This window comes from Anoplophora glabripennis, unplaced genomic scaffold (genome assembly GCF_000390285.2).
Source record: "Anoplophora glabripennis isolate ALB-LARVAE unplaced genomic scaffold, Agla_2.0 scaffold485, whole genome shotgun sequence".
Classification (NCBI taxonomy): Eukaryota; Metazoa; Arthropoda; class Insecta; order Coleoptera; family Cerambycidae; genus Anoplophora; species Anoplophora glabripennis.
In genome coordinates this window covers 258,757-271,980 of record NW_019416727.1, presented here as the reverse complement: position 1 = coordinate 271,980, position 13,224 = coordinate 258,757, and the positions used below count along the sequence as shown (strand labels likewise).

Sequence of the window (13,224 nt, the reverse complement as noted above, 5' to 3'; positions counted from 1 at the left end):
ATTACTTGTTACCTACTGCAGAAGGTAGATTTGTAGTAGGTAGATATAATGTTTCATTGGCAAAGGTTTCTGAGGAATTTATATAGGTTAACCTTTATTTACAATTAATTATAATAATGTCAATTGAAAATATAGTTAACGTAATACAAGGTTTTCTAACATCATCATTAAAGTTTTAAATATTCTTTCATTAAGATTATAGATTGGTATGTTTGAGTAAACCTATACTAAATGAAAACAAGTCATTAGTTGTGAAAGTGGAAGAATACAGTAGTGCAGAAATTTTTGACTATTTGCTATATTTAACACCAACTACAGCTTCTAAGACACTATTCCTACAATATAAATACTTTTAAAGGGGAATAGGAAGAAAATCTTAGAATGTTCGAATTTTTTTCAAAAAGGAACAAAGTCAATAAGAGAAGAAATACTTTACCTAAATTTGTTTGACTCTCCTGCAACTCTTTCAGCTTCATCCCCGCCGACTTAAAATCCGCCACATTGCTTCCCATTACCAAACAGTCGAACACTTCGCCAGTTCTGTCAAAGTATTCGGAAACTAGCCTGAAGAACCTCAAAGAAGTTATGAGGATATTTCTCCTTCTTTCGAGCCTCAACGCAAAACTTTTACACACGAAATCCATAAAGTCTTTTTGGGAAATCAAGTCTTTGTGTTGTACTGATAAGTTCTCGTTGTTCGTGAAGCTGTTAATCTTATGAATCAGTTCAGCATAGGCTCCGTAAGTTTCCCAGCATTGTAACTCGATACCTTCGTGTTCTCTCCTCAGTTCCTCTGCTGAAGAAACGTCGTAGCCCACCTTCTGTTTGGAATTGAGCAAATTTTCCGCAGGTCCCAGAATCCAATTGATAACTTTAACAACTCCTTCCTCTAGCTGACTTAAGTCTTTGGTATCTATAAAGCTCTTCTCCATTTTGACCCACGCTGTTTCGATTTCCTGTTGCTTCCGTTTTACCCCGTCAATAATTTCGTCAATTCTTTCGATCGTGTCCAGGGTGTCCTGGGGAGTAGACATTAGTTCGAATTCTTCTGCTGCTAGCTTCCGGGTTCTATTGTCGTATTCTATATTTTGGACCAACTCTCTACCTAAAAATATCAGTTCGTATTGACGACATTAGCTGCTACAGCCTTCTTTTGTTTCATTACTGATTTACGAGAAAGTGAGGCTTATTTAAAAATCTACAGAGTTTAGGACGTAGCAAAACAATTATTGTGCAATTAATTTACAGAAAACGGTAAATGTTGGGATAATTTATTTGTTATTCCATTATAAAAAACAACAATAATTTACTAAAAAGTTGTCACTTACTCGTTTTTCATTAAGCATTTTTATTTACGTACAATCAATATGAGTGTGTTGATACAAATACTAACAACCCACTAGAGCTCAATGTTCACTGTCTACTAAATAGACAAACAGCAACAGGCATGCGTGTCGTGCAGTTCAACCCCTTAACAAATTTTTACCCTTCTTAAAAGTAACCGGTGTCGTTTTTTAAAGTAGGTACGGCTAATGGAATTGCTTCACGGATCTATTACCACTATTACCCACCTGTTTCCATGGCATTGTGCACAAGCATTCTTGTCGATTCTGCCATATCGGAGCTCGTATTTATGACATCCTCGACTTGACTAGGTCGCAGTGCTTTACTTCTCAATACGTACTGATAAAGTTCATCCAGTTCTTTTAAGGTTAGCTCGCAGTCGCTGTAGAATTCCTCAACTTTCTGCAATGGTAACGAATGCATTTACTTCAGTATCAATGACGTTTATATTTATAAAGCAAAACGTCTTAAAATATAGGGTGTTTTACTTTATTTTAAAGGTTTGTTATTAATTAATTCTAATAAATTCAAAATGTGTTTCCAAAATTCCGACAAATAAAGTTAATTCCTGCATTCAATAGACTTTTTTTGCATTTATCTGAATTAAGTTAATAAATTAATGAAATTTATCAGAAAAATTATTAGAGTACCCACTGATCCCCATTTCCAAAGAACTTGTTGTTTTTAAATACGTAAAAAGACCTTCTTACTTTTCAAAATATCGAAATCATAATGAAATTACAAAGGAAAACGTGAAAAGTCAATAAAAATGTATTTTTTGTGGTCTGGCGATGACTTTCACAGGCTTTTGCTTACACCATTCGAAAGAGCGCAAAAAAATTAGTTAATTTTTTAAAAAAGCATTCCGGTAGCTTCTTCCTAAGTGCCACAATCCATTTGTTGAGTAAGAATTTTGAGAAGCGGGCGCGGCACTGACGTCACAGCTTGGTCGAATCCATTAAAAAAAATTCAGCATATAAAGGAAGTCTTCTACTTTACAGCGGGCCCAAGTTTATTACAGAATATTAAATAGAACAGCCAGATTAGTTTCTAAGAAAAAAAATTATCTCTTTTTTGGTTTTTTGTTAATAACTTTTTTATTTTGCAAAAATCTGAAATTTACGCAAACGCGAAACAATGTATACCTTTCGATCCTTTTTTACAAAATTTCGATATCTTTACGTACGACCTTATAATTTTGCAGTAGGCCGCCATTTTGAAATTGGGGGTCCGTATTGTGGGTATTTGTTGAGCACCCCAACAGTTATCTTTTCACCCATTTTCATTCAAATTTGTTCTTTTTATTTGATGCTGAAAATTTTGCATTTTTTTCTTCACCGCTAATTTTGTAATGTAAAAAAAAATGTTGCGAGCTTTCGCAAAAGCCTATCCTGTATCAAATTTCCTCAGGAACAAAATCGATAAGTATACCTCATGTCGATTAGGAGCTTACTTTCGGAGATATAAGCGAAAAATTGAAAAAAGAGCAATTATTTTTTTTTTCTTTTGTTATAAACAATATGACGCTCGACCTCTGGAAATGCACAAATTTAGGTTTTTATTCTGTGTATTTTTTACTTAATTTTAAGCCCATAAAATTTTGTTAGGCTTTGAAACAGGCATGTGTTTGGTCTAATTCGCCCGGCTTATCATTGAAGATAGTTCAGAATCAGAAGTAAAATTTGAGTATTTATTTTAATTACTGACAATCAAGTTTGCATTGTTAAATCATGAAAAATTCCAGATAAAAGAAAGACAGTAAAGTAAAAGACAGAACAGTTTGGCTACTTTTTTACCTGTTTGTTTTAGTAATATACGTCCTTTGCCTATGTGAAATATCAAGAAAAGATAAATATTTTCTTAGTGTATGTTATTTATCTTCCATTTGTCAATTTAATTTGGTAGGATAATAATGAAAACGGTTAAATATTATTGTTCCCAGAAACTTATACAAGAATATTATAACAACATGGCATTTTGGAAACCTTTTGAAACGGAACAAAATGAAATTTACCATCAATATAATAAAATTATTTGAGGACATAAATAATTAAAATATGTTGTTGGCCAAATGAACATATAATAGAAATTTTCTACACATTATATACAAATTATTATAATTTTTTACCTTTAGCAGAAAACTTAGGGACGCCTATGAAAGTCATTAAATTTTATTGCTAGGCGTTTTTTACATGTTCAACTGACTTCGGAAAGACTATACCCCTAAGTGTTTTAGATATTAGAAGGAAATTTAAATAAACGAAGAAAGCCCAATTTGTTGTATAACTTCTAAGGAACTAAATCTTTTTGATTGAAAGAATGCATACCTCAGTGTGGAATTGGCATTTTTTGTATTTTGTTAAATATTTAGTTGCACAATGGTTTTATTTAGAGAAGTTAACTATAAAAACATTCAATTACCGTTAATAATTTAGACTAGACTTAGTAGAAAGTGTAAAATTATTAATAATACCTAAGCTACAGAAAGTTTGCAAAACAAATTTATAATTTTTAGTTATTCTTTGTAAAATGCCGAGTTAATAGTAGGTATATAAACAGCTCATTTCCATTTTACATAAATTATAGAGCAACGAAAGAAAAAACAAGTATAGGTATCTATGTACATGAGAAAGTAATTTCGCAAATATTCCACCGAGATTATTGACACTGGTGTCACTGGCGAAAAATAACCCAGCCACACTATCAAACCGCAGTTTATGTATCAGATATAGCTGCTTACAACATCCATTTAAAAAAGTGCCTGAATGATTTATGCATGGTAAGACGATCCTTGGTTCTAAAATAAGAAGAATACGACTTACTAGAGTATGAGTCATGAGTCAGAATGGACATCTGTTATTTTGTGGCTATCTAGAAATGGCCACTTATCAATATACATACTTCTTTAAAACCAATTATTACATATATATTTTTTTATTATTTCTCGTAATCTTGTTATGGTCCACATTCTACTCGACCAGTTTTTAGTTAAAGTTGAATTAAAACTGTTTTTCTTACAGCTTTCCTTTAATATGTGTCCAAACGAATTAATTAAGTAAAAATTTTCTGTAAAATATAATTATAACCATACTAAAATATAGCCGTTAATAATATTTTGATTGCGGTTTTACTATACTTCACATACTTTCTTTAATTAATTTACAAAACGCTTATCTTAACTTTATAATTCATTCTTACCTGTCTGGTTGCAATCCATTTTTCATGATTATAAACGAAATTACCACCAACTTCAGTGGGAAGCTGGGACAAGTCCACAAATTTCGTTAATCGAGATCTTGGAATGAAAATAACCTGAAAAAAATAAAATGTCGTCAATTATGACATACCGATGGCTCGGATGGAAACTAAATATAATTACACTCACAAAGTAAATACTCCAGTTATTAAAAATAAATTAAGCAGTTGCAATAATAAGTAAGCCTTTAAAACTAATTAAAAAAATTGGAAATGTACAATACAAAATATCCCAAGGTGCTTAAAATAGTGTAAGACAGTACTAAACATGTCTTAAATATAAAAAAGCGACATGGTGCATAAAGAAGAGTAATGCTTTATGAATTTAATCGACTACCGAAACAAATTTACTTGCAAATTCCGATTTACTTCGTATATGAATTCTATTTATTTATTTATTTATTTATTTCTATGACTAATTTTAAGCAAAAACGATTATATTCTATTTTTTCTATTTTTCCCGAATTTCCAACGGTTCTTGAAATATCGGGGTTTGAAGTTGCCAGATCGTATGGGTAGTTGCTAAAAAGTAAATTACATTGTTGCGACAAGGTAAGTTCATTAATTATCATCATCGACAGTTGGTTCTTTTTTATTTTTTACGTCATTTCTGTTAAAATTATGCCTTTAATTTATTCAAATGAAGAATACGCGGTCATGATTTTCGTGTATGGAACGGTAGTACTACCGCCACTGTCTCGGGGACGGATATCAACGACGATATCCAAACCGCGCGCCGTCTTACCGACGAGCAAACTTCAATAGAACCTTCACAACTCTTCGATTAACAGGAGCGTTCCCTAAACCGACTTGTGAAAGAGAAGTTATGCGAAGAAACAATGTTGTAGAAGTGCTTGAATTTGTTGAAAATGATCCTGGTACTAGTACGAGAAGAATTTCTGTACTCACTGGACGACTGTGCAAGACACTTGGCGAGAAAACGGACTGCATGCCTATCTTTACCGACCGGTACAAGAACTTCTCTAAAGAGTTGGTCTTTGTGGATGGTGGAGCAATCAATCAGCTGGATAGTCTTCCAAGAATCCTTTTATGTGACGAAGCTACATTTACAAGAGATGGTATTGTGGTTACACATGTTCGCAAGTAAACCATTTTAAGTACAATGTCAAGAGCGCCAGCGAGACGCCGCCCGGACACACCAGAGTTCCCGGAAGACGACCCCGGCAGATTGGCGCTAAGGACCAGGTACTTCTGCGAGCGACTTCACGTCAAGACGGACTCTCCAGCTAACCCTCAAACCGACAACAGGTCTTTTTCTACAAACATACTTCTCAATAAAAATACTTTACTTCTTACCGTTGAGAGAGCGTTTTATTTTTGCTGTACAGCGAAAGCAACCCTCAGTATGAACAATTTCCACAACGATCATGTCTGGGCAATCGAAAACTCTCGTGCTATTCGAGAAGATTCTCCGTAAACGTTTGCGCTGTAACAACAAATAATGAAGTTACAGGACCACATTTCTTCGAAGGAAATTTGAACAGCGAGATGTACCGGGCTTCCGAGCTATTTCTTAGAAAAATACTGAAAAAATTAGCTTCAACTAATCAAAGTCCGTTTAATTCACTTGTGGTATTTGTTTTTCGTTAAGACTTAAGAAGAAGCATATGGTAGGCAGATATAAACATTTTTTAATTATTTTTTCAGGAGGACTTTCGCAGGAAGCTGTACAGAGAAAAGGAGCAGCATTCGAAGATGTATGTTCCCAGTACCTAGACGTTGAATAAATTGTCTGGGGCTGGGAGTATATTTTTGATGTTGCTTCAATCAACGCAGCTACAAGGAATCGCAGCGCAAAAATACAACAACAACAACAACAAAGCTTAACTTTAATTTGTAATTTATAATCCGGAGCAAAAGAATTTTTTTTTTGTTTTTTGTTAAAAATTGACAAAAAATGGAACAAAAAAAAATCGAAGGAAAGGCGGAGGGGACTTTTTGTTTGAAACAAAAAAGGGAGCAAAAAAAATTGAAAATATTTTTGCTCTATTCCTTAAAATTTAATTGAAATATTAATTTTTATTATTTGTTAAAAATTGACATAAAAGTGGGTCAGTAAGTTGTTGTTGTTGTTGTTGTTGTTGTTGTTGTTATTGTTGTTGTAGTTGTTGTTGTTGCTGTTGCTGTTGTTGTTGTTGTTGTTGTTGTTGTTNTGTTGCTGTTGCTGTTGCTGTTGTTGTTGTTGTTGTTGTTGTTGTTGTTGTTGTTGTTGCTGTTGTTGTTGCTGTTGCTGTTGCTGTTGCTGTTCTACTACTACTGCCGTTCCAAATGCTCTCTCCAGACTTTTCCAAAATGAAAATTCATGAAATATCACTTTAAATAAAACAGAGGTAAAGTCAGAACAAAATTTATTAAGAAACATGATGATAATATCTTTTTACCAATATAACACAATTTAGTACATTGTAATAACTGATATAAGAAAAGGGCTGCCTAATGACTAGACTGTTCATGCTTCAAAGGTACAGGGCGAATGCGACACACGGGCTTTCCGTCATTTCGCGACTTGTTTTGTATCTGTATATTTCACTGGATCCGTGGTAACACGTTTCAAAAACACGAACGAGTTCTGTAAAATTAAATAAAAAGGATTCAACATACAGGGTGTTTTTACACAATAAAATAAGTACCCATTTAAACAATGGCCTCTAAAGGGTGTTAGAAGTATGAGTGCCTTAATTTTAACAGACGATAGAATACATTAAAATAAATAAAATGGGTTCTAAACTCAACCATTTCCGAGAGAAAAATGATCAAAATCTCTAACTTGATCTACAAAAGTTCGATTAATTAAGAATTATTGACATAACTGCGTTTATAGAATACCATAAAATACAATGTTTATCACCTTTATCAACTTCTTTTATGGTTAATTATAAAAAATAATTAGCGTTGTAATAAATTTAAAATTCGATAAAATTCATATCGAGCAATGTGACAACGGCGCGGCGATTAACACGAGGTACTATGTTGTCCACCAATACACAATTCAGTTGGTATCTGGAATTCGACCGTATCGGAGTGTTTTTTGCGTACCACTATTTCCTTTGTTTCCAGCGAGTACGCTAATATTGGATTCGAAAGTGTCGTGCGTGCATCGAAAATAGTGATGGAAATTTTGAGCATATGTTGTAGTTTGTTTTGTACTTGTACGTTTAAAAATTACTAATTTTTAATACGTATGATAATTTGGACGACGTGAATCTTTGGATTCTTTAATTACATATTTTTCAGTCATAATTTTATTAAAAGTTATGTTCCTGTTTTAAGATATTCATAATTCCTAAAACTCGAGCTAAAATTTAAGTACAACACTATCTTCGTACTACAAAATCGATACATTTTATTTTAACTATTTAAAATCTGGAAAACAATTGTCTTTAAATTTACTAAATGTTTCCCAATAATAGTTGTTTACATGTTTTCCGTAGGACAAGTCGCGTGTACACGTGGTGTGCATCAACTGTGTAGCGCTGTTATCACGTTGTGATGAAACTACCCAATATTAATAGTCGCTGTATTTTGAAAACTGTTAATCTTACGCCCCTGTAATATACAACTGTTTTGTTCATTTATGAATACCCTATCTGAAGCTGAAGTAATGGCAGTCAAACTTCTTGCACCCTGTATAATTTTAATACGTATTATTTGATTCATGTCAAATTTGACATCCCGTAGTCAAATACTATGCCAATCCGATGGCATCAATAATTGCATTGTTGCAGGACCGTTATTTTTGCAGATATACACCAAAAATTTATCTTGCCCCATGTATATTATATATTATTTGGATATACTTTCACGATGTATAACAATTTACTGTACAACTGTGCATAAAGCACCATGTCGCATTTCCAGAGTTAAATCAGTTTAGTCAGTTGAATAAATAAATAAATAAATGTTTTATATCGCTTGAAATAATTCGCGAAAAAATATGCTTCTTCAGTAGCTTTAGTAAAGCATAACAACATTTTATGCACCATGCCGCATTTATGTCTTTAGGTCCGTTTAGTATATACAATATTATTTAATATTTAGTGGATGTTGGTAACCCTTCAAATTACTTGCGAGTAAATCTGTTTCGATAGTCGATTTAACTAATACATTTTTTTATGCACCTTGTCCCATGGCGCTTTTTTATATTTAAGGGATATTTAGTACTGTCGTTCTCTATTTTATGTACCTTGTATTGTGCATTTCCATTTTTTAATGTACAGTTGTTATAGTTGTTACAACTGCTGCTGTTGTTGTTATTGTTGTTATTGATCTTGCTTCTGTTGTTGTTGTTGTCGGTGTTACTGCAGTTGCTGCTCAACAACAACAGCAGCAGGAACAATGACAGCAATAATATCTACAACAACAGCTGCAGTAGCAACAGTAACAACTAAAGCAGAAACAATTAACAATCTTAAATAAAAATCAACATAGCATAGAAACACAAATGAACTTGTAATTATCTATTCTTCAACCACTTTTAAAAACGTTTACTGAAACAATTTCAACCTTATCTACTGATCAAAATAGAATTGCCATAGAAATCGAAAAGATGAAACAAAATTTCGGAATTGAAAATATCAGATTCGTTAGTCAACAAATCATTAAAAATTGTAACACTCTTTTATAGGTTCACTTATTATTATAACTGATTAATTTATTTTTAATAACTGGACCGTCAGTGTATCGGAATTGACGACATGAATCACAGTATATACAGGGTGTCCCGAAATTCATGCAACAAAATTTGGTCATAGATTCTTAAGACAAATTTAGGGGGGGATCAGTATTTTTTTCTATTTGTCAACTGGCCCCCTCATTCGCAGTTACAGCCCCCTGAAATCTGCCCCTAAGAAGTCTTTTTTATATCTCAAAACCATGTACGAAAATAACTAAATTTGGTACACAGGGTTTTTATGACATGTGGAACACCCTGTATATCCATAGTATCGTTCTGGGATCGGCTAAATTAGCCGCTATCTTTGACTGTTTTTCACATCAGTTATTATTAACTATAAACGTTTTCGTCTAAGACTGTCCTTTGCTAAAATAATTATGTTTAAACAGTTTAGCTTCATAAATTTGCGCATTACTAACGTCTGACGTCACTTCATCCTTGAGCTTTTCAGAAGCTTTTATTTATGTTATCCTGTGCTATCTCATGTATGTGCATTAATGTTATTTCTTAACCATGTCAAATATGTAAGATTAAATGCCTGAAAGACAATGCAAATACGTCCCAGTGGTATCCAGCGAATTGATGACTATTAACTGTGTATTACTGTAGATGACATCACTAGTATAAGCTACCTGGAATTGTTGAGGTTTTATGATCAGGTAAAACCTGAGTTTTTTAACCGGACAGGAATATGCTTTCAAAATTCTGAGTAGGCATAAATAACATTAATTACATACAATTGCTAAAAATTATGGGTGGTTATTAACTTTTTCTTATATGTTTCTTTAATACTTCATTATTTAATTTTTTTGATATCTACTTAGATTTCTGGTATCGCAGACTGTTGTTTCACTTTGACAAAAAATGAATTTTTTGAATTGTTTAAAAATAATAAAAATTAAAATAGACTAAAAAAACCTTGTTCACATTTTTTAAATTATACTAATCACACTTTTTATACATTTATGCTATTCTAAATTCACTTTCAACCGAATGCCACGTTATCATCTTTATTTAACTGATTGTTTATCTAAAACTAATTTTTATGCAGGACACTTGGACACTTATTTATTGTATTCAAACAACTGTGATTAATAACTACCTGTTTACTACTTATGGTAAAAAAGGCAAAATAATTCTTTGACTGACGCTTCTGAAGCAAAGCGCTGAGTAGGTACACTTACAGTTAAGCCAATGATCTATTCGGAGACGAATTTTGTTACTTACGAATCATTTTTCAAATTTTACAATTCAGGTTAAAACAACTGTCAAGTACCACCTCATGCTGCTCAATAAATGCCGTAATAAGTAGTCTATCGTCAATCGAAGCAGTAAACAATCCAGTTTCGTTATAGTTATTTATTTTCTAGTTTAATGCTTGATCGGGGCGTTAGCACATGCCTTCCACGAGTATGAAAGCATTTTATCAAGTTGACATAAATGCATAAAATTAATCTCCTAACTTGATACGGTCACTGTCATAGCTAATCAGAACGACTAAAATAGAGCACAATAGTAGCGAATAAATATTGAACAGGTAAATAAAACGCAAATTATGATATGCTATTTGTAATTGTATGATGTCGTTACATTATAGTTATCTATTGGTGCTCCGAATGGAATGTATATCGCATAAACAACGGTCTTCGGAAAATAAACTGATTACAATTTACAAATTCTAATTGTATGTATTAACTTCTGATATTTCTCTATGTATGCAGATATATGAAAAAAGGAGGTATGTATGTGGATAATTTTCTTAGAATTACTTATTATAATAGTATTGAAAAATATATGATTATAATGTACCGCGTTATAAATAACTGTTCTATGTTTAATTAAAACATGCTAAACACCGAAGCTGTGGGTGTCAATTAGAAGTTTGTTATGATGATATTGAATTTTAGGGGTTTTAAATGCCAAGACAAACAGAACTTTTTTATCGTGTATGGTTTCATGAGTCTACTTGTCATGGTAAAGGACCTGTTTATTATAGTATGGCGAAAGAGTAAAGCGTTAGGCAAACTTCAAATATATTTGATCATGATTCTTTTTCAGGATTGATAAGGTTTGGTGGATGTATCTCCAATCTGGAATCTGGAATTGTAGGGAGGGTAGCTTAGAAGCCACAACACTTAGACCCTATTGGACCCTTTGTACTTCCCCCATTAGGAGATCAATCCATCTGAATCGTTAACCAACTATTAAAAAGAAAGACGTGGTAATGTTGTAGGGGGAACTCTCTAATATAGGCCATAGAAGGCCAACGTTCTTTCAACACGGATTCTCTTCTTGACAAGACGGCAGTGCATTCACATAGCACATGTAGTACTGTCTCGTCTTCCTGCTCACAACCCCCACAAAAAAGTGTTTCACACTCTCTCATGTTGTGAAATTTCTATCTTAGTCAACAGTGCCCAGTTTGGATACCTGTCACCAGGCGAAGATTTGGCCTAGGATTGGCCAGGTATTTTTTGGCTGTAGCCTTGCTAGGGTATTCTAGAAACTCCATAGCAAATTGACAGCTATTTGTTTCATCCCACAGTTTTGTAAACTCTTTGTGGGTGTTTTCCTTGATAATTTCATCGAGTGCTGACAGTGGAAGTACACTGGAGGAACCGGGTATGAAAATATTGAATCCCGATGCACTCCTGGTTAGCTTGTCAGCTTTTTTATTGGCATTGCAAGTCCTGTGACCATTGACCCAGCATACAGATATGCTGTTTGTCACGACCAGTGTTTGGTGGCATTCCTATACTGACCTAGACATTATCTTACGATTACGTAAGATCAGTAACGCTTGTCTACCGTCTGTATAGATTCTGATGGTTTTACCCACAGTGCGCCTACGGGCAATTTCTTTGGCGGCTATGGTTATACCAGCTAATTCCATTTGCACTACGGTAGCATGCACATCCATTGACCACTGATAGCGGATATGCAGGGATCTAGGATAAATTCCACATCCTGCACCTTCCCTCTTTTTTAATCCGTCCGTCAAGACGTTGATGACATCCTCGTCGGCGGTCTGCTAATGAGTACTGTGTAGGGTTTGCTAAACGCAAACTGAAGAGAAATACTGTCAGTGTCTACCTGCAGAAGGGGCATCTTCCTGAGTACCCCATTCCATAGGCGACTCCTAAGTTCTCCACATCCTACATCCAGTTTGAAACGAACGTTCTTGAGGCGAAGCATGGTTCTCAAAACTACTTCTCTTAGATAAATATCCAGAGGTGGCAGACATAGTATTACCTCCATTGCAATGGTCGGTGTTCGCATAGCTCCAGTTATACTCAGACAAGCAATTCTTTATACCTGGCTGAGCTTTTGCTTAGCTGTCGCCTGCTGGACTTTCGGCCACCAGACACCAGCCTGTAAGACTAACATTGGTCTCAAAATGGCACATGACCATTTTTAGTTTTATTCCCCAGGTCTGACCAACGGTCCCCAATAGGAAGATATTGACATTTGAATACGTCAGTCTGTATAAATTATTACACGCAGATAGATATATATTTTTTGCGAACAGTTAAGAAGCTCTTGGATTTTACCGGAGTACCTGAAGAACTATCAAAAAACTGTGGGATTGTTTGGAAATAATAACAGAGTAACTTTGGTTTGGATACTTAGTCATTCAGGTCTCCCAGAGAATGAAACGTTAGTCTGCGTATCTGGAAAAATTTCTGCCTCGAACTTTATTGAATCAAGTACTCTTAGTATAGCTTCCATCAAATCAGTCGCCCAGACTTAAATGCGAGAAAAATTGGTAAAAGCTACCAATGTTGGCTTAATGGAGGATGTTTATAACAAACCCATCAAAAAAGGAGGCCCAAAAACCTTTTGGTATTGTTGTTTAACTTACACAAGCTGAGTCTGGTCGTAGAGGTTGAGTACATATCTGTTATGCTTAGAGAGTGAGGAAATATCAGATA

At 33.9% G+C, this 13,224-nt stretch overlaps 1 protein-coding gene across 5 annotated transcripts in view; it reads right to left on the bottom strand.

The window, feature by feature from the left end:
• Positions 1-13,224, bottom strand: part of LOC108913037 (titin) — a 164,038-nt gene that overhangs the window by 129,675 nt on the left and 21,139 nt on the right. For all 5 annotated transcript variants that reach the window (XM_018718493.1, XM_018718495.1, XM_018718496.1 and 2 more), the window contains exons 4-6: positions 4,543-4,656; positions 1,572-1,746; positions 437-1,105 (exon numbers count right to left, since the gene is read on the bottom strand). In XM_018718493.1, coding sequence (XP_018574009.1) covers positions 437-1,105; positions 1,572-1,746; positions 4,543-4,656 — 958 coding nt within the window. The remainder of the gene's footprint in view (positions 1-436; positions 1,106-1,571; positions 1,747-4,542; positions 4,657-13,224) is intronic.